The sequence below is a fragment of the Drosophila subobscura genome, chromosome U, assembly GCF_008121235.1.
Source record: "Drosophila subobscura isolate 14011-0131.10 chromosome U, UCBerk_Dsub_1.0, whole genome shotgun sequence".
Taxonomy (NCBI): domain Eukaryota; kingdom Metazoa; phylum Arthropoda; class Insecta; order Diptera; family Drosophilidae; genus Drosophila; species Drosophila subobscura.
The window spans coordinates 25,200,252-25,223,112 of NC_048534.1; the positions used below are offsets into that span (position 1 = coordinate 25,200,252).

At 43.0% G+C, this 22,861-nt stretch overlaps 1 protein-coding gene across 1 annotated transcript; it reads right to left on the reverse strand.

Annotated features, from left to right (window-relative positions):
- Positions 1-638: 638 nt before the first annotated feature.
- LOC117900850 (odorant receptor 24a) lies at positions 639-2,530 on the reverse strand. The gene is made up of 5 exons (XM_034811370.1): positions 2,010-2,530; positions 1,151-1,523; positions 990-1,088; positions 765-917; positions 639-705 (listed from the first exon to the last, which is right to left on the reverse strand). Exons 1-5 carry the CDS (start codon positions 2,528-2,530, stop codon positions 652-654), a joined length of 1,200 nt encoding a protein of 399 aa, XP_034667261.1. The 3' UTR covers positions 639-651.
- Positions 2,531-22,861: the final 20,331 nt, after the last annotated feature.

Here is a 22,861-nt window from a genome sequence, read left to right on the forward strand (position 1 = left end):
TGCCAAAGAGCATTGCAGCGGGACGAGCATTGTGGGTGAGCAGGGGGGAGCGGCGAGTGTGTGTGGCAAAGCAGAGCAAGGTTTCACCCTAGAGAGCTGTGCAATTCCGAGAGGGCTGCAATGAGGACCGGTAAAGAAACCAATTTACCAGAGAGAAAGCAGCAAGGCGATAGGGCAGCGGTGGAGGGGAAGGTATGTTAAACAACATTGCAGCTTTAATTCGACAACATCCAGAACAACAATCAGAGGGTCATTCGAGAGAGTTGCAGAGGGAGCAAAAATGAAAAGTAAACCGAAACACGAATTAACGCACAGACAATGTAAAACTGGAAGAGAGACAGACACACACAGAGAACAAAAGCACAAAAGAAATATTACAAAAGGAAATGAGTTTCAGGTGAATTGAAAGGAAAAGAAAATTATAAGGGAAAATGCAATATCTGTATGAAAAAATTATTGGAAATTTATCGAAGTTCTTCTGCAAAAGATGTTTTGAGCGCCTAGCCAGCCACACTAGGAGAGGGAAACTCTACGAAATTACACTGAAACCTAGTTTTTCTTGAAATTATTATTAAATATAAGAAAAAGAGATTCCAAATGTGTAGCTACAAAACTTAAGAAGTTCCCGAAGAGAGGTAGAGAGCGCATTTATTATCTTATGACGGACGTGGCCAAAGCAATCAAAGAGCCGGTGAAGCGTAGAATCTAAAGAACAACAAAACAATAGAACAACCTTAAAACCAATCAAATGGTAGTGCACCCACCGATGTGAGCGTCTCCAGCGAGGGCGAAAAGAAAGGAATTTTAATGGTGAGCACTTTCTGAGCCCGAGCCACCATCAGCAGTGCCATTTTCTGCACGCGCACGCTATGACCATACCAATGACTTGAAAAGGTAGATCGAGCCAAATCCGAGCTCTAAATAGAAAAGGAGTTAAGGTTTTCTTTAAGAAAGTTTATCTGAGAATGAAAGATATGAGCCATAATCACCGCTTCCATGATGTGTGTACCACCCAAGCAATACAAAAAGATTTCCGTGCCCACAGCACAGGTGTACACCAAATAAACAATGATGCCAACGCCAGAAAACTACAAGAAAAGCAAACAAATACAATAAGCAACGATCTCTAAGGATTAATAATCCAACACACCAGCAGCATATCCACAACACTAGTGCCTATGATAAGGGAAGAGGTAACAAAATGTCCCAGCGTGATCTCCACCATGACACCCGACACTCGCTCTGTTAGTTGCGCCACCTCGTTATGCCGATCCACCAGTTTCTCGAACTCTCGCACAATACGCGCCTCATTCTCTGCAGTGGGGCTGTCTTCTATGTTCGCAACCTCCAGCAAATCGTTGACATCATCGCGCAGTGAGAGCAGCAGCACCGTTAGATACAAACAGAAACCAAGAAAGAAACCATCGGCGCCCACAAAGCAAACGACAGTGATGTAGCCATGCCAGTGAACGAGAATGTAGGTGAGGGGGTAAAGAGGCAAACGAAGAAGGGGATCTGGAAAGCTTTGGAAAAAGAATAATATTAATTTGGTAGTCTACAACAAAAACAAGCACTGAAAACTCCGCAGAAATGAGCTTATTGCTCTCGCATGGACTCCCTGCCCTTGCAAGCGGCCTACGTGCAAACAACTACAAGGCGAAGGTAAAGCAAAAAGAGAACTGCGAACAATTGTTTTTGCAATTTGCATTGGCTTCTGCCAGCGCGGCTGTTCTGTCGCTGCAAAAGCTTAGCAGGTAAAATACAAGCAGCGACAATGCATTTTGTTTTTGTATTGCTATCTCGATGTCGCTCGATGCTCGATGTCTTTGGGGGTGGAATGTAGGAATGCAAAAACTGAGTCGCGCCGATCGAATGCACCGACTACCGCGTGACCAGCGAAGGTATATTCGACTGGGTGCTCATGCTGCTCGCTGGTGTATAGTGTGCCGCCCATAATCACATCATGCCCGTACTCCTAATGCTTGCAGGGTATACATTACTTCACTCACATCATTTTAAAGGGCGTCTCATATATCCAATCTTTGCCATGGGCACGTCTCAGCACATTATCCAGCAAATGTCTCACCGAATACGAAGTGCTCGTACAGAACCCAGCGCAAAGCAGCAAAGTCGTCAGCCTGGTGGCCAGCGTAAAGAATCGCTTCTTGTATCCAAGTTTTCGCTTCGAATGCTGTGCTTCCGTTAGGGTACGAACCCTCTGAATCAACGACTTGAGCTCGTCTTGATAATACCAAATGCAGACCATCTTCAGCAGGGAAAGTATGCTCGAGGCCACTGGACACAGGGCATCCAGGGCAGTGGCTATGTCAATGGATATGTAGTGTATGCCATAGTAAGCCTCCGCATAGCAGCCGTAGGTTAGGATGAAAAAGTTGAAGAAACTCCACAGGCGCAGCCCCAGAGTGCGCTCCTGTTCCGGATAGAATCCAATCAGCGATAGTGCAAACTTTGGCAACAGAAAGTAGTGCCCCTCCATGGCATATGACGAGGTGAGGAATCGAGGCAACATCTCTACTGCTCCGTGTACACTTTTCAGCTCATAATGCCGGCCCGTACGAACAGCCTTTTATAGCCTAAAATCACCCAAAGGATGAGGGGAGGTCCTTTGAGCAGCATAATTGATGAGTTGGGGCGTAGTCCTTGCTTCATAGTTCAATAAGTTTTCAGATTGTTAACCCTCAATTAGGCAAACGTTTCTCGGTGGGGTTAACGGGTTAAGGGGTTATGCGCCCGGCCGGGAGGGGGTGTGCCAAATTGGGCGTGTGCTGGTAATTAAACTTTAGTTTTCGGTAAACGATTTCCAATGACCTTTTGGGGCATGAATTTTATGTCTGTTTTACAGGTAACAAACCATGACACGCACACAGAGGCGTATAGTCGGGAAGGGGGCTACAGATTGGAGAATGTTTGGTTGTACATTTTCTGGGATTTTGGAGGTAAATGTGTGCCGCTTAATCGATTAGATGGATTTTTAAATGAATTTAAATGTAGATTCTCAATATTTATCCTCTCCCGGTGGGGCTTAGCAGGGAAATCGAGAAGATAACTAAATATTTAACTTAGAAGTCATCAATTCATGGGTTCTTAGATCACGTAAGAGTATCCCAATATTTAAGATTTATGTACATAATTTCCAATAAAAAGCTTTGAAAATTTCATAAAAGATATGTATCTCTAAAATATTTATCAGGAAACTTTCAGAATATTGAGGTCTCTTTCCCAATCTACTTTCATTGCTGCTTAATTATAAATTATTGCAAGATTAGTTCCAATATTTGACCACTTCCCCACGATCCTTTGCCTGTCAAAGATCTCTCCACACCCACCCAACCCATTGAAATACCATAGAAATCGATGACTCGACCATCAAAGGATATTTCACCCAAAATGTCTGCATAGTGCAGGCGCCAGCCAGCTAGCCAGCCAGCCAGAGGAGTTGCCAGGCAACTTGCAGTTTGTATAAATATTTTATAAGCTGTCCGACGGCACTCCCTATCGTCTCTCCCTCTCTGGCAGAGTGTGTGTGTCTTCATATGTGTGTGGATCCACCTGTGTGTGTGTGTGTAATGATTATGCAAACTGCAGTTATTTGGTGTATGCAAGGCAGGCCAATAAATTAATTTAGAGAGAAGGCTGCGCTGCTTGAATGGTTGAATGAATGAAGAGAGAGAACGGGAAGGAGGTAGGTGCAGGCAGCACTTGGCGATGGCGTTGAATGTCCCACCTGGTTGCCAGCCTGTCTGCTGGTCTTAACAGGACATGACCGGGAAAGGCAGGAGCGAACAGTCAGGCCAAGCCTCAAGCCAAAAGCCAGGCCCCGAAAACTGGAGACGCCTCAGTGACGAGCACGGACTTTGGTCTCCGGCTCTTTGCATAATTGATGGCTGCAGGTGTATTTGCGCTCAAATGAGGCATGCTAAACACATGCCTTTGACACTTATATACAGAGAGGTCCTGGGTAGTGGCCTTAAAACACACACAAACACGCAGACTGAAACAGGGAACGTCCTGCTGCTGCCAACGTCGGAAAACTGTCGTGCTTTTTGAGTAACCCGTACAGCAAATACAAACATAAATATTCATATAAATATTTAAAAAAGTAGAAGAACACACAGAGGCAAATAAAAAGTGTGTGCGTGTGTGTGTGCCTTGAATGTGGGTTAAATTTGTAAATGGGTAAAACAATTTTCAGTTGGTATTTAACTTGGAGTTTCATGGGGACTTGTCTGGGCAGAGATTTCAGTTGGAAATTAAATTAGCGAGAGGGAACCTGAGGCGGAAGTTAGTGTAAATTTAAAATTTACTTTAGATGGAAGTAAATAATAATATTAAACCATCGAATAATCGCTGTTCCCTTGAGAGTTTTACAAATGTAACTACAATTACAACCCACAGGGCAACTTATAATCTAAGCATCTCTCGGGCCCACAAGTTACCATTTGATTGTCGAAACTGATTCGATCTATCTTGCCGATGTATGACTTTCTCTCACCTTTAAAATTCTATGTGTTTAACATCTCTAACAACATGCCACCTATCGAACCTCTGCTAACAAAGGACACGGGTCCCTTAAGCCTACGCCTCTATTGCTGAGGAAAAAAGTCCCCAAAAAAAGGATCGACGTCCATTCAAATTGAAAAATTTACGTGAAAAACATGCAAATTTATGCCATAAACACAATGAGTTTAATGTGCGACACACACACACAACAGAGAGTCACAGAGAGAGAGAGAGAGAGAGGACAGACAGAGAGGTAAAACTTATGGGCTGACAGTATTCAACCGCATTCAGGGCTACGATTTGTAGGCCACACGACCGACATAAAACCCCAACCCAAAAGAGAAAAAATAAAAGTGGAGAAAATATATAAAACACTCCATTTTTTTTGCTGTGTGGCAAACAGAACTACGTTTGGGGGGGCGGGTGTTCATTTTTTTCATGCCTCTCTGCTCTGACATTTTATTGACAAAATTATTGAACACGTTTTGACCGTGCCGCAACAGAAATCTAGGAAACGCAGGCGGCAACATAATGGCGGCTCTCGGCCCAAAGCCTACCATTGTGTGTCCCCCACCTGGGGGTCGTGGGGCGGGTCTGCTATATACAGGTGAGAGCATTGGCAGGGGCTGGAGCAATGGAGTTTGGTGTCTGGATGAGTGGGATAATGGCTCGATGGTTGTGGCAGCGCGTCGCGTCGGGCATTGAATTTATATGAATTTATAAATGAAAATTTAACAAGTGGCAAAATGTTTGGTCAGGCATCAAGCGCTGATGATTGAATGCTCTTCAAAATGTTACTTAAAAGGAGGAAATGCTCACCTGTGTAGCAGTTGTTGTGTTTTGGGGATGCTCCTTCATGAGTATCTGTAAGAAATTTATTAAAATTTAATTTAATTAAAAGATATTCAAAATGGTTCGAAAATCACTTGGATAGAGGCAGACAAAAAATTTAAAGATCTTTCTTGATGGACAGTTTCCTAAAACCATAAAAATAATTAATTTGCATGGTTTCCATGAATTATTAAAAAAAAAAAACAATCGTAGACACTCCTTCCCCAGTGTGGCTTAGCTTGAGGGCGTTAGAGTTGATCTTCGACTGAAATTCATAGAGGATTTCATATCAGCCCACTATTTCTTGAGAATTGTTCTCTGTATAACTAATGAATTATGAAAAGATCCTTAAGGCCCAAAGATTAATGTTTTTCGCCTGGAAATCCAATTTGGATTTCCAATTAGTTTTAAGATCTCACAACTGCTTGTTATTCCTTGAGCTGCACTCCGTTCAAATATCGTAAATCATTGCTCCCGTTTCAATCAAAGATATATGTACATAAGCAACTCCACATGATGCCACATGCACCATCCACATGTCATTTTCCATCTACCCCTGAAATGAGTTTTGTGACAGCAAGAGAGAGATGAAGAGGGAGAGAGAGAGAGACAGAGGCAGCGACATTGAGTGCAGGTTGGTTGCACGTTGCATTTATAATGACAAATGCATTTTTGATAGAAAACCCCATGGAGCGTCAAAATTCTCATTTGTGTATGCAATTCATACGTGTATGTATGTATACATACATTTGTACATACATATGTATATACATATTTGAAAATCCCAGCGATAGGTGAGTGTGGTATGTATTTAAGTGGAGTGTACTCCGTACACGGCTGCTGCTGCTGCGAGAGCTGTATTTGTGGAGCTCTCTCGCTGTTATGGATAGCCTATACCCGTAGCTAATTTGTTTGCCTAAAAGGTAGGGAGGGGGAATGGTGGGTGGGCATGTATTCACATGCATATGCATGCCATGTACATACATATATGAAAGCGATATGTCAATTTGGAACACTCCACCGTGGACACACACACTCACACTCGCACTGCGGGTGTGTGATGTATGGACATGAATAATCATACACTCCGGAAAAATGTTCCGAAATAACAAATAATTTATTGCATTAATCTCTCTCCCAGCGTGGCTTTGTAACAAATAATTGCTGTAGAAACTGTACACCATGTTCCAAAAATTATATAAATTCTTGCAAATGAATTTCTCTCAGTGTTGGCTATATCCCATACAAACTTCCCGTATACTGGCTTTCAGGGCATTCCGTCTGCCTTTTGTTCGGCGATAAACTTAATTTGAATAATAAATTACGTTGATATTTAATCAGCGTTGTCCTGCGATAAAATCCAATGGCCCCTAGAGAAGGACATTGATAGAGAGAAAGAGAGAGAGACAGAGGGGTCGAGAGTGGTGCGACGAGTGGTGCGACGAGTGCTGGCGTGCAGCTGATAATGGATAAGCCGCGCCGTGTCCTTTTACTAAGGGTCCCTGGTTCTGGACTGCGAATCCTGGCGCACGCACTGCCCATAAACTGCATGAAGTCATTATCGTTAAGCGGAATTTGTGTTAATCTGATAACAAAATTATGAACAATTAAGTCATTGCATGCGAATTGAAAATTTAAACAGCCAACAGGCCACAAGCCACCCCCACACCAGCCAAGGACGTGCATGATCTGAAGCCACATTCAAAGCGACATTAATGCCCCATGCAACACACACAGATATTAATGTATCTGGATATATATGAATATATATTGTATGTAAGTAAAATGTATGTGGGTTTATCTGTGAGTGCCATAAGAGGGCAATGCACTCCACGGACTGGAACCATAAATGAGCAACAGACAAATGCAAATTAAGCCCCATAAACAATGTCGCATATTCATACGAAACGCCGCCAAAAATGGCCTAAAAAAAATAAAAGAGAAACAGACTAAAGCACCAGAAGCTGTACATTTCGCTTACATGGCAATTATGTTAAAATATTCACAGGCACAAAAGCCACACAGACAGAGAGACAGACAGACAGGAATGAGAATGCGAATCAGGTGAGAGATTCCACAAAATGACTGCCGGGCAGATGGCCTGCAAAGGTGGCTGAGATTATAGGGTGAGAGCTAGGGAAATGAGGAAGGTATCATGGGGAAAGTTCACCTCCATGGAAAAGGTGGAAATAATTTATACTTTTGGCTAGAAAAAGGATTCATTTGTACACGGTATATCCGGAAATACTACTCGGTAAAAATATTGAAAAATATTGAAAATATGAAAAAGAATTGCAGAGTCTGCATAGATTGTTCTACACATCTCTATCCCATCCAATTGTCACCTATTTGCGCACAAAACCAATGAACAATACCAAACATAATGGCATAATAAATGTTGAAAATGTTGCATCAACAGCAGATAACATGCAACAGCCAAAACAACAGCCAACAAAAAGACAAAACGGGGAAAATGGAGTCATTAGAAGTCAAATGCAGCAGCAGCAGCATCAGCAGAAAAGTATGCTACGAAATACGAGTATTTTCCAACTCTCTATCTGCAAGTGTGTGTCTGTGTTTGTCTGTTTGCATAAGTGAAACATATGTTTTGTATGCAATTTCATTAAACAAACACACAGCAAAATGGCAACAACACCATCTCTCCCAGCTATGGTAGATAAAGGTTGGCGTTGGGTCGCTCGTTTTGTGGTTTAGCCCCGCCGTGGGGTGCCGTGAAGTTCCTTGCTGCTGCGTGCAAGAGGAACAGCCGCCATGTTTTGTTTCCGCCGGAAATCGCACACAAAAGTTGTAACCAAAAGCGACAGAGAGAGAGTGGAACAGGAAGAGCTAGTTAAAAGTTGTCAGTTTCAGAACAAACAGAAACAAAACAAAAATTTGAAAAATGTAAAAATAAAACACCCAAAAAATGTAAAAAAAAGAATGAATACAACACCGAATCCAAAACCATTAAAAACTAATGAGATTTAAATGCAAATGCTAGTACAAGTGGGCGTAATATGGGGCCACAGGGGGTGCACAGGGAGGGCGTGGCCTGCTTTCTGTTCTGTGTGTTGGCAAATTACTAAAAATTTACATAAACCATTGAGCAGGGGAAATGTGCTGTGAGAAAAGCGGTTTGGTGGGGAGGCGACAACTAATTCGGAAGTGTCCATCCAGCAGGATGGATGTGCAGTTAGATGGTACGGACTATGCTCCATGGAGAAACCCTAAGGGGTACGCAATCATTTAAGCACCCAATTGAATGGAAAACAATTTTAATATGAAGTCAAAATGCATTATAATCGTCACATTAATCATGGTTTCTCATGGTTTTATGGGACGGGGTATCTGCTATTCGTTGCCCTTATTTCCCCTTGATTTTCCACTCATTTTGTATTATCATTTTTTTGTTAAATTCTTTATTGTGTGTGTGTCACTTTCCATGCCATTCCGTTGCTTCGCGGTCATTTTGGTCAAATTTTTGCCAGCGACAACGAGTGGTCATTGTCATAGTTTGCCGTTTGGCTATTGACATTACACCCCGCCCCACCACACAGACACAGCGGAGCTCCAACACTGCCCTTTTAACACTGAAAATTTAATTCAGAAAGCGCGAAAAGAGCGCGAGAAAATTGTTGAAAGTGGCAATCAAATTTGCATGCCTGTAAATATATAATTTAAATGAGACGCACGCCCGCCCCACCAACGCCAGCAAAGTAGGCACTAATTTTAATTCCCATTTTTTTGTACACAACCGTGACTCTGTGATTGTACCCTGTTGCTCATTAAGGGTTTGGGCATGCTGTGTCTGCGGGCAGCGCAGTTAAAAGTGGAGCGCAGCTTGAACACAGGGACGAATATGCTCATAATAAATACGCGGTAATTCGTAGCTTCGATCGCCGCGTCTCAGTTTTTGCCTTCCTCTATTCCACCCCCACGACATCGAGCTTAAGTATCAGCGTCTTTGGAGAGAAGGAGAGGGCAGTACAAATATTGGCATCTACCTGCGGCGACAGATCAGCCGCGCTGGCCGAAGCCCATGCAAATTGCAACAACACTTTTTCATAGTTCTCATTGCCGTACCTTCGCCATCGAGCTGTGTGCAGGTAGGCGCTTGCAGGGCAGAGAAGAGTCACAGAAATTGAGCTTTGGTCTGTGTATTTCTGTGACAAACAGTCGCTTTGGTTTGGGTGCAGACTTCTATCCTCTGATTTAAAGCAGGGTAACTTTCTAGTCGCAAAGCAAGCACCTTTCAGCTATACTTATTTTTTGTTGTTGGCTATCACAAACACGCAGGGAGCAAGAGAGAGAACGAGAAAGAGATATGGCTAATTGCTTCTAATGAGCAATCCAACAAGATGACACACAAAATAGGAGCAACTTTTTCCCATTGTTGCTGCTGTTGTTGTTGCTGCTGCTCTATTTGTTGTTGTTGCTGCTGCCTGCCTGCTGCTGCCTGCTGGCTGCTGGCTGCTGCTGCTGTTTGCTGTTGTCATGTGTCGCGCAAAATGTTGACAATGAAAATGATTATGACTGACTGCATGCTGGGGGTGTATGTACGTATGTCCACATCCACATACACGTCCACGTCTACGTCTACGTATATGTTATATCAAAGCGAGAGGCGCTTGCTATGACGACGAGGAGTAGGTGGAGGCTGTCGGCTGCTGTTTGAAATTGCTGCGACGTGTAAATGTCGCTAATGTGCCGCCGCGAGGACAACGACAACGTGGACGAGCGCTGATGTGGGTTGTGCGGAGCGGATGTGAACGTGGATGAGGCTGAACGCTGAACGCTGATGCTGAAGAACGTTGCCATCATGGCCAGAGATGCAGGCAGGCAGGGCAGGTGTTTTGGTAAGCTTTTGGCCTTGTCTAAGCCAATGTCAAACGCGATGCTGGCTGACAAAGAGAAACAGCGAAAGAGAGAGGGAGTGAAGTGCAGGGAAAATGGGAAAAAATAATGCTAGAAAAGTGTGACATTCAATGACGAATTTATGGATACACTTGCAGAATTTTTCTATGAATTTATTTTCAAGGAAGTTTCATGCAGTTCGAAAATAAAAGACACATTTTTGACCTACTTCTGCTGCATTGCAAACCTGTTAGGAAACTCCGAATACCCTCTATTTATAGTGTACAAAATGAGGGAAAAAAACTTGGAATTCTCGTAAGTATGAGGCGGCAGCGGAGAGAACACATTATAGCACACATCGTTGGCCATAAGGTTAAGCTGTTTTCATAATACTAGAAATGAGACACCCCACACCACACCACACATCACACCCACACACACACACTGACAGATACGCCTCACTGCCACAGCTGTCGCGTGCCCCCAAAGTCAAAATGCTGCAAATTAGATTTTTATGTTAATTAAAAAGGTACGGCACTCACATCACACACCACCCAAACAACCCACACACACACAACCCACACACACACACACACAGACATTCCATTCCCCGGTTAGAACTTCTTGAAATCTTATTTTCCGCCCAAGAATCAATTGCTTGGAAATGGATCTTAATGCCCTCAAGAGTTTGGCCAAGAAGAAAATTACCAAACGACTGACAAATCGATGATTGAGTGAGTGATTGAGCCAATGAATGAATGAAACTGAATAAATGAACTGAAGAGCAACGAGTCATCGAGTGGCAGGTGAAAGTTGAACGATTAAATGCCAGAGATTTCCAGCGGCTTATTGAGAGATTAACCTTGGAGTGCGGCAAAGTAGTTTTCTGTTGGGGAAAATTAAGAGAGATTTAGAAGGGAGATTAATGCGGGAAGAGGAGGGACAAATGCAGAGATGAATATGTCTAGAGAAGGATGGGAAACACTATTATTTAAGTAGTTCCTCTCAACCCAATCTGTCGAGGCTTTTTAGCCTTGGCAAAGTCCTTCTTTCAAAGTCAACCCCTGCGCTTTGCTGTAAGTAGACCCTTCCGCATCTTCTGTAATTTGTGGCCAATTAAAACCTTTCCTGAAAAGTATTTTCCTCGCTAAAATCGCTAATTAAAATATAATTTCAAGGCGAATATTCCAAAACTCAAGTGGAAACGCAAGTGGAGAGACAGGCACGACATTCATATGTTTCGCCTGCCCCTCTTCAAAGTTTATAACTTTTAAGTCAAAGCGCCAAGCCCCCGCTCCTCGAATCACTTGTAAAGTCAAAGTCATTCAAAATACACGGGCCCGGCCATACTTCATTTCATTTCATAAATTACGAGGCAGGGCATTAAATGGTACACCAAACCTGCCACTTGCCTCCCTTCCACCTGCCTTGCTGCAGACTCTCCACACACACTCTTCACCTCTCTCCAATCTCCAATCTCCCTCTCTGCTGAAGTCCTCGAGCATCGGGGAAGAAGTTCTCTCAAAGCAATTGATGCGCAACATAAATCTTGAGGTATGTGAAGAGGCATAGGAGCAGCAGCAGCAGCGGCAGAGATAGAGCCGCCTGCAACTCGCAAGTCAACCTGTGAGCGGGGCCCATGAATACCAAGGGAGGGGCAATGAATGCTTAGGTAGGGGGAAATAAATGCTAAGGAGTGAGGGGAAATTGCGGTGTTTTGAGGAAGTAACAACGTATCAGTCGCTGCTATTTATCATTTAGGTCTGGTCTCCCTCGCTTCGCAGTTAGTCAGTTAGTCATGCCATCAATCCATTTTTTTATTCGCCCCTTTTTATTATGCAGGGTATGCAGAGGGTTATATAGGGTATATTGGGTGCAGGGAGAGCAAATTTAAATTTTCGAACTTATTCCTGTTGAAAACTTAAGAAAAATTGACTTGAAAAAACACGGCAAAACTTCTGATAATTAAATTGATCGAATTATGGTCATAAGCCAAGCAAGTAAGACTTTTCTACTCTTTTTTTCATCTTCATCAAGAGGTATCCGCTAGTCCCTGTGTCACCCACCACATACATACATCATTCTTATACGTTTTTCTTCTGCGTTTGTGTGTGTGTGTCTGTGTTTGGTGTGAGTGATTGCAATTCTGCAACGATTTTTCTTTTCGAGTGCCATTGCCGTTGGCCACTTGGAAAAGTTTCATATTCCAGTGTGGCAGTTCAAGGCGAGAAAAGGATTTTGAGCAGCCGAAGCAGCTAAGGAATGACAGCGAAAAGGCAGGTGGGGCAGAGGCAGAGGCAGGAGCAAGTCCATCTATATTTATTCCTACCTCCAATCTGCCAGCTCCTACTCTCCTCCAATCTCCTCTTCTAGTTCTTCCTGAAGGCTGTTTTGTGATTTTAATGCCGATTGACAAGGGGCAGAGCGTGGAGCAGAGACTTTCGGGCAGAGATTGAAGGCTGCTGCTTCCGAGGGGCTGCTGAGTGTCGGAGGAGTCGGCATTTGTTGAGTCAGTGTCAAGGCGGGTGTTATCCTCCGCCATCTCGCTCTCTCTCTCTCTCTCTCTCCCTCTATCAGGACACTGTCTTCGTAATGGACTTGGCACTTTGCAACTTGCCCATTCAAAATGTGTGTGTAAGAAGTTTAAATCGCATTCACAAGCAGCCAGAGCAAGCAGGCAGCCAGGGCGACAGACACGCAGATAGACAGAGAGACAGGCGGCCAGGGTACTCCTGGGGCTGCTCTGATGCTCACACTTGAATAAATACCAGAGGACGATGGACCAGCCAGCACCCGGATGACGATGGCGACGGCAATGTCATTGCAATTGCAAATAAATAAGAAAACGCAGCCAGCCCAGCGTCAGCCCAGCGACAGGGATCTGCTGCAGAACGAACAGAAAGTTTGAGCCCCAAGAAGGAGCTTGGAGGGGAGCGCGGAGCGCGGAGCTGTGGGAGGTTTTAAGTTGCTTGTAATAAAATTGCTGCAAGGACTTGAGAAAAGTGCAAAAATGAAGTGCACAGATGCTTATCAACTCGGGCTGCTCGCTGTCCCTCACGCTGATTTTTCCTTTGCCCCTGTCTGTTCCCCCCTGCTTTCCCTCACACTTCTCCTTAGTGAAGCGCTGAGATACTTTTGCTATGATTTAACCGACACCTTGCACTGGGGATACAGACTGGTGCCAAGTGAGGTAAGAGGTAGAGTGGGGAACACAGTCCGTTACTTGGGTGTCACAAAAATGAAAAATAGCTTTGGTCCGAGGCTGCAAAAAGCTGCACTGAAAAGTATATTTATACCTCATCTGCTATGGACATTTTACTCAAGAGAAACCCAAGCTAGTTTGTAGTTCCACTTCTGGCAATTTCTGCAGTCGAATTGTAGTTTAATTTCTTTCCAAACAAGTCCTTCTGCTGCTTAATGTCTACTCTAATATCAGCATCACTAACAAGTAATACAAAATACATAATACAAAATACAAAAAATCGATTTACTTAACGATTTTACAACCTATTTCCCTTCTTTAAAACTCATTTAATCTCCCCGCCATTAATTTCTCTCACTGCATTTACCTGCTTCCATTTCGGTCCAAAAAGAAATGCTAAGTAGTCGTCGCTCCTGCCCGTAAGTCGGATCTACTCCGATAGGGAGCCAACGATAGGAGTTACCCCAGAGAGAAGGAAAGCAAAAAAAGAGAGAAAGAGTGAGAAAGAGTGTGTGGGGAAGGCGTGTCAAAGCTCATTACTTGTTGTCATGTTGCGATTACGTTGGGCAAAAGCTTACGTTACGTAAAATGTAATTCATAGCCATGTGAGGAGAGAGGAGGAGGAGTGGCAGAGCGCAGTTTCAGAACAGAAGTGGAGCGCTTCCAGAGGAGTTTGTGGAGCCAGCAACCAGGAGCTTGGGTGCCATTATGAAGTGTCTGTGTTCCTGCCTTTAAGGGAATCCTGCTACCGATTCTGCTCCTGCTTTTGCTCCTCCTGCTGCTCCTCCTACTCCTCCTTATGCTCCTCTTCCTGCCATGTGATGTATGGCTGTCATTTTCCTTTCCATGTGAGAGATTGTCTGAGTGATTGTATAGCGTCGCTACCGCACCGCCTGTCTCTATTCCGTCTGTCTGTGTGATAAGCCTGTGCTAACTAGCTCAGCTCTCTCCCTGGTTACAGATTTGTTTCAGTTACTAAAACTTCACTTACAGCTCTATGGAACTCTCCTCCCCCCACAGCGGATAAGCTTCATTGCTGCCTGCATCGAATGCCGGGACGGAGGGGCAGATGGACTCCTGGGCGCTAATGTGACTTACACTTAACATCCATGTGCTCTCCATCCTGCACTTTTGTATGCCAATTGGTAAGCCATGCACTTTGTAAGCCAATAAGTATGCTCCATGTGAACCAGGAGACTGTTTGTTGTTCATTGAAATCTGTTTTTTGCTCTTTTTGCCACAATTATCGGTTAATCAAAATGAATTTGCAAGCGGAAATAGTAAGAAAAAGTTTCTTGTTTAGACGGGCTATGCCACTGTACTTGTATGTTATGGTGGTACCCTAGAAAAGTCACTGAAAATATTGAAATTGGTTTTTTGGAACAATACAAATAATCTAGAAAATTGATTGCCTGAGATTGTTATTCAGGAAGCCATAGATTGTACTGCTAGAAGTCGCCCGCAGCAATTGTCTGGAATTGTTTTGGTAAACTTTCTCATACTATTTCTGTTATAATTTATACAATTTTTGGTTGATTAATTTAATTGTTTTCCTGCTATTAATGTATTTTTCTGGTATTCTTTAATTTATTATTTGTGGTATATTTTGTAGTCTTATCGCCATTGCATATTATTATGTTTATATCTGGTGGATATTTACTGAGCTATTTTTCTAATATTTTATGGCCATCTTTTCGAATAATATTTTGACAATTTCTCAGCCATATTTTGATATTTATTTGGAATTTTCTATAAAATGTTCAAGGCATTATTTATTTATACTATTCCCCCATGATAACCTACAACCAACCTATGGAATATGACCCCTGGAATGCCGTGTGAGTGATACACACAGTATTTCCACAGCTCATCATCCTCCTAAATGGAGCATTTCCCCGGCAGCCAGAGCCAGAACACAGCATTTCCATGCCTGGGAAGCAAAAAAAAAAAGAGAAGAAAACTTTGCCAAAGCAAAAATTGTTACTAAATGGTTTATGCACACATGGAAGGCAGCAGCAGAAAAAAAAAAACAGAAAACTAGGAACAACAACAAAAAGAACAAGGAAAAGCAAGTGGAAGGGGCAGGGGAGAAGGGAGAGGGAGAACCGTAGAAAAATAAATGCAACATGTAATGATTGCAAAAGTTATAAAACGTAAATTAAGTTGAACGAATGAAGAGTTACCGACCGAGGCTCGGAAGCTGTAGCATAATGTAATGAAAACGGGGGAAAATCTACCTACCACTCGCTCCCGCCCTCTTCCTCTCTCTCCGCCCAGCCAGGAAAACAGTCGGCAACAAACAGAAGCCAAACCACACAGTAGCACACACACACAACATGCTGGCAATGTTATTTTTCCAACTTTTAATGCCAGAGAGAAGGAAAAACTGTAGGAAAACTATGAAATTAACTGCTTATTAAGGGCAGCGTGGACGCCTGTGATGGATTCCGTTTTCCACTGCTCGTAGGACTGTGGCCCCCGTGCTCTGCTCTGCTCTGCTCTGCTGATGCTGCTGCGCTCTGCTCTGCTGCTGCGGACGGACTACTTCAAGTTTTGTCAAGTGAAACTTTTCTGCCAAATGGCATGGAAAATGGTAGAAAACCCACAAAGAGGGGAGGGGGAGACTCTGAGACGACAGACGACAGAAGCATCATTAATTATTTTGCTCATTAGCGTGTGTAAGAGACATTACTAACCAACCCAACCAGCCAGCCAACAAGGCACCCAAGCAGCAGCAGCAGCAGCAGCATAGAGATTCAACCAAAAACAACAACAAAACTGCATAAGAAAATTCTTGAACATTTCTTAGTTTAGGGTTTGGGTTTTAGCCTGATGTCTCAGCATCTCAGAGATAGAGATCGGGGCAGAGAGTGAAATAGAGCGAGCTTTGTGGCTTGTCAAAAGCAGCAAATGCAGCACAAAAATTGCAATTTAAAATGTCCGAAAAATAAAAATGAAATAAAACAAAACTAAAAATAGAATGTGGACTATGGAGTGAAGAACTTTAAGAATTCCCGTCGCGCTGTCCTATATTTGGGATAAGAAAATGTGTAAGAAAATTGAGAAGCGTCTAAGCTAAACCTCGAAATTTTCTTAAATTTCCTTAATTTCATTTTTGTCTCTTTTTCTGTATTTCTGTATCCTCCATTCCTTAAGCTACAGTAACGTCCTACATTTCCATTTCTTACTCATCTACCCCCAGTAAATATCTCCCCTCTGGCATGCATTCCACTTTTGATAAAAGCAATTGCCAGGCAGCAACAAGCTGCAGCTTCAGCGTCATTCGTTGTCTGCAACGCTTTTGCTGCTGCTGCATCACGTAACAAAAAAAAGGGGCATGAAGGGACGCTGGCAGTTCAAAGTCAAATCTACACAATGGATCCAAAATGTGTGCTTAAACATTTTATTTATCACGTCAAATACATGCAAAGGAATGCACCATGCATGCATGCAGAGTGGAGTAGAAGCGGCAACCGGAAACGGAAACGGCAGCACGTGTGTGCATCTGCCTGTGTGTGGATGGAAAAATATGCGAAGTTTCTGCATCACGTTGCGGGTATTCAATGATTTCTACCCCCAACCCTTCAACTCCATCCATTTGCACTCACCCCCCGCGCATTTATCGCAATTGTCTGCATTTTACAGCTTTTCCTTTTTGCTCTCTTATTATACCCGGTACTCGAAGAGTAAATAGGGTATATTGTATTTGTGCGGATAACGGTTGTATGTAACGCACAGAAGGAAACGTTTCCGACCCCATAAAGTATATATATTCTTGATCAGCATCAATAGCCGAGTCGATTGAGCCATGTCTGTCTGTCCGTCTGTCCGTCTGTCCGTCCGTCCGTCTGTCCGTCTTGTTTGTCGGCTAGTTCTCAGAGACTATAAGAGCTAGAGCCACCAAATTTTGGCACCAGACTGCTGTATGCTCACACTGAAACCAGTGTATTTCAAAAATGAGCCCCGCCCCCTTCCGCCCCCGCAAAAGGGCGAAAACCTCCCAAATCTACAATTTTGAAGATAACAGAAAACTAAACCATATCTATCAGATCACCAAATTGGGATCCGATTGGATCATTATTATAGCCACAATGAAGAAATTAGTTTGCAGTGGCCAAACCCACCCCGCCCCGCAGCATTTACACTCTGCTTCGCGCTGTTTATGGCCTGGCCCCTGACACGTCACTGCCTCTGCCTCTGCCGCTGCCTCTGCCGCTGACTCTGCCGCGACTCTGCAGTTAGTTTCTAGGGGAGGGTGGCGAGCTAAAGGAGCGTGTTGGTGTGAGTAGTGTTGTTGATGTAGATGACAGATGAAGAAAAAATGTAAAACTGGACAAATAACCGCTAAAGTGCAGATGTAGTACTGAGTGCCGGGTATAAAAGTTGTGACGCGTAAGAAGCGTCTCACACGTCCCTTCTCGTTTTTTTTTTCAATTCCCGTACGAGTGAGATTTCTGCTGAGTGTTGCTCTTTCTTATCTATATTTTCTTTGTTTTTCTTACGAGAAAAACAACGTTGTGGAGGGTGCAAAACTAGAATTTAAAAAACTTTCTGCGTGAGGAACTGCATTGACAGGAGCCACGACAGAGGGGGGGAGCATCGTTCTCCTTCTTGGGGTATCTTTTAATAATGGCATAATACCAATTGAAAACTTTTACTGTTTGACTACGTGAGTCATTCACATAAAGTCATCATCGAGAACTATAACAGAGCATTACTCTTATGCGAACATTTACACGCAGAGAGCGGAGAGGGAAAAAAGTTATCATTCTTTTACAGTTATTCTTGAGTAGAAGTTCGTGTCGCTTGTGTGTGTTTTGGGGAAACGTGTCTGAAAATAGTTATCTTTAAGCTGTTTGTGAACGATAAACAATCAAAGAATCATCTGTGTCAACGATAATCATAAAATATTTGAAAAGAATTGATTATAATCAAAGAATATTGGAGGAGTTTCAGTCAATTTCCTACTGAGAAATCTGAGTAATTTTTTTACTATAAATGAGAAGAGTTTTATTTTGCTCTCCATTCTTTCCTTAAACTTTTTCCAAAAAAGTATTTTTCCATCATTAGTTTTTCTACCACAAACAAAACCAATTTTCATTACTTTAATTACTCCCCGAAAATTGGTTTATAAATTATCAAAGTTTCAATTCCACGTAACAGACTTTCCCTGAGCACTTGACCTTCGTTTACCTTCAAAGAACTTTTCTTCGTTTTCCAGTCATTAGGAACCTTTCAAACTCTTTCGTTATCCGTCAAGGTTGAAAAATTATTTCCTACTTTTAATTTCCTTTTTGGACTTGCCCACCCAACCCACACCAGCTACTACCCTTCAGATTACGAGCTGGCCAAAATCTCTAACTAAAATTAAAAGCAAGAAAAATTAAATTAAATGCAATGAACCATTAAACGGGCACATAATCATTGATCTTTTAATCAATTTGGGCAGGGCCAATAAAACAGAATGCGTGAGAGCGAGAAAGTATAGAAGCAGAGGGTAAAGAGAGAGAGAGAGAAAGAGAGAAAAGGCCAGCGCCAGAGTCATAAAACATTGTCTATGTGTATGTATATGTAAGTTTACCTTTGGGTACGGCATGGGGTCCGTCCGCTTGTGCAGATTAGGCCAACTTTTAAATGGTTTTAATGTGCTTTTTATGGTCGAGACTTCAGAGAACCTACGACTACAACGAATGCAGGGCAGGGCCATGCACTGAGGGAAAAACAAGAAGCTTGAAAGATTATTACGCTTCTGATTTTGAGCAATTGTAACCAGAAGAACATTAATTTATGCTCCCAAATTTGCTGCCTGCGCTTTGTTTGTACCCTGTACACGTGAGGCGTTTGGGTATGCTGTTCTTGGGACAGCACTGAAGGCACTAGAGCGCATCATGAGCCACAGTCTAAAATGCTCTCTCGGTGTTCGCCCGGTAATGCATGCGATCCCCGCGGCTCAGCTTTTGCTTTCTTGCGCTCCACCCCCAACGACATCGAGCATACGGGAGAACGGGAGAGCACTACAAACATTGCCGTCTACCTGCGAAAGCCAGTGCAAATTGCAACAACAATTTTTCACAGTTCTTCTATTGCTCAACCTTCGCTTTCAAGTTTTGTGCATGCAAGAACTTGCATTAGCATGCCAGGTAGAATGGAGTCACATAAGGTGTGATGTTTGTCTGTGTATTTTAATGAGAATTAGTCCCTCGATAATTAAGTGCATTTTTGCCTAGTTTTGTGTACTTTTTATCTGTTTTTATTAGCAAAGCTGGCACTCAATGTCTTGTAGCAGCATTTTAGCAGTGAACTCTCTGGCCAACTCTCTAATAAATATTCGCTCGCAGCACCTTCTTCTCGCGCAGTGTAGCATAAATTTCACCTTCCTGGCATTCAATTCCCTGGCATATGAGTAATGAGAGTTTTAGTATGCTGCATTGATTTTTCATTTCATTTCGGGACCGGGACTCCCCACTCTCCCCAAACTCGACCCTAATTACCGGACCTTCTCCGCCTGGTTCTTCTGGCTCCTCTGTTTGGGCCTGTCACAAGATTAGAGGAGGGAAAAGCAAAGTTTTTCTGGCTACCGAGAAACTTCTCCCTTTGTCTCTCTCTCTCTGGACCTCTGGGGGTCTGTTATGACATTGTAAGCGACCGATAAGCAAATGTCATAGAGGAGGAAAGTCACTGGGGGGTCAGTGGAGGCGGCAGCGGTCATGGATAGGGTCAAAGTTGCAGTCGCCTTCTGCCATTTGTCATTTAAATTTTCCAGTGAAAGGGCAAAAGTGTCGGAAGAGCGAGAGAAAATAAAACTCCGAAACATACACCCAAAAACCTCGAGCTTCTTGGTCGGAAATTTGCATCTGTCTCTGGGTACACCAGCCACCCAGCACCCATTCTGGTGTAGACCCCTTTCATTTGTTCCTTTATTTTGCCTTTTGGTTTTTATCTTCAGGGCTCCCACCAACGTTTTCGGCTCCGCTCTGCCCCTGATGCTGGGCGGCGGCTGCTGCTCGTCGTCGAATAAAAAAAGTTGAAGTGAAAAAGTTAAGCAATTAACAAGCTGATAACTTTTTCGGTTGCCCCTTCCGACTTGCAGCCATCTCTCTGTCTCTCTCTCTCAGCCATCTCTCTCTTTGGCTTTCTCTCAGCCTTCTTCAAGGCTTCTTTTATGCCTTATAGCCGGTCCCCCACCACACCCTTTCTCTCTCGTACAGTCCTATCACTTTTCATTTACTGTTTGCATACAATTCGGTGTCAGTTTTCGTTGGCTTTTGGGGTCAAACAGTCCTCCTTCTTCTCCTTTTTTTGGTTAAGAGTTTTATAGCCACAAGGGTCTGCACCATAAAGAGAGAAAGGACATATCCTGGGGGCTATAAGCGTATCCGGGGTTTATGTGCTCATACGGTTCATAATTGCGGCACGGTAATTGGCCTGACAATTGCTACACGAATGCCGCACACAAAAATCCGCTTCACTGCCCGCTTAAGTATGCTATGAAACAAAAAAAAGACTCCTTTCTTCTGACACATTGAAGAGGGGAGTACAGGAATATAAAAGAGTGTATGAGAGCGCCTGTTGGATGTGGCGTCTGTGGTAGAGATGGACAAGGTTTGAAATTTATTATATACTCACGAAAAGAGTATATAAATTCCTCAACAAATCCCATGACAAGAGTATCAGGCATAATCAAACTACTTTCAACTTATACTTTTGGTAAATAAAATACAATACAATTTAATTTGTATAAATATCTATTTTTAGTGCCTTTTAGCACCTCAAGTTTTACAAGTTTCATGTACAAAATAGCCCGAGAATTCCCCCATCACGAGTCCTCACTTATCACGAGGAATCTCCTACCTCCTACCACGACCATCTCTAAAGTGACTTGCAACCTTGTTGGCAGGTTATCAAGTTTAATGCAGCAGACATGTAAAACAATGAACATGAAATGCTATGCTCGTTTTATGAAAGACAATTAAAATGGGGAACACATGAACCAAAATAAACCAAACCTTTAAAAATCTTCCAAACAACAAAAATTCTCTTGTATTTGTCCAACTTTAAATCTAACAAAAACCCAATTGGATTAATAAGCTTTATTGCTGCCTGCCAACTTTTTGCCCAATAGTTGATTAATTGTTTGACAAACTTTGTTGGCTCATAGAAAAGTTGTTGACTAACAAATTTATACATTTTTCAATTAAAATCCACATGTCAGCCAATAAAAATGGACATAAAAGAGATTCTAGTAACTTTTAGTGATGGAAATGAAAGGAATGGAAAAAGTCAACAAAATTTAACTAAATAAATATTTATTTTCGTATATGAACTCCTTTTAAAAGGAAAAGATTTCCTGTATTTGCTAACATCGAATTTTCATGCTACATAATAAAGCACTTAATATTCAAATTATACCAATTCCAGGCACATCTACGAATAAAATGCCAATAAAAAAATGTGAATCATGTCAGAGCCACAAAAAATAAACTGCAAAACCGCTTCACGGACTGTCTGTCAACCCCTTTGGTGGGGGGCATGCCACAGACCATTTGACACATTCCGCCAGCTAATGCTAATGCACAATTCTCTGGAGTTTATAAAAGAAGATGAAGGAAATGTTTTTTCTCAGCGAGAGAGAGAGAGTGAAAGAGAGATAGGGTAGTCAGGGGGGTGCCTGAGAAAGATGGCCATCTTTATGTTTTGGGCCAAAAACTGACAGAAATAAAGTGAAGTTGGTCATAAATTTGCTTTTACGCCAAGATGACTTCATAAAGCGACAAATACGCAAAGCATAATGCCGAGTGCAGTCAACCCAAGACTAGAGGGGGGAAAGAGCGGCAAGTACACACAGCTGGCAAGAGAGAGAGAGAGAGAGAGTGACACCGTGATGTGGGGTGTAAGCAGCAGCAGAGGCGCCGCAATGCAGGCAGGCACCCAAAAATTGTTGTGTCTTGTGTCTGGTTTGGCTTTGGCATTGTCGCCGGATCAAAGATGCAGGAGAGAAGGAGGCGCAGGAGGAGCAATAGGAGAGGGTGTAAAAGAGGGACAAAGAGAGAGAGAGAGAGAGAGAGAGACAGGAGACAGCGGTGCCACAGGCCTGTCCCTGTCCTGTCGCCCGTTCCCAGACGACGCTGATTTATATGCATGTCTTACACATACAAACTAAGAGGGAGAAACAAGGGGAATGGTAGGTGGAAGACCATAGAGATAGGGAGCCAAAAAGAGGATCCCCTGAAAGAGGAGATGGACGACGCCGTCGGAGGTGCTGCCACGCGCATTTTTTCCGATTTTGCATCGCATACTTTTTGGCCGAACGCGTCGCTGCTTGAACAATGTGTAAAGAGGTGGGGAAAAAGACGATGAAGGGGGTGGGTGGAAGATTGGATAGGGGGTTCAAGGAGGAGCATGGATGATACAGTGAAAAGCACCAGCATCAGAAAAGGGAAGGGACACGACAAG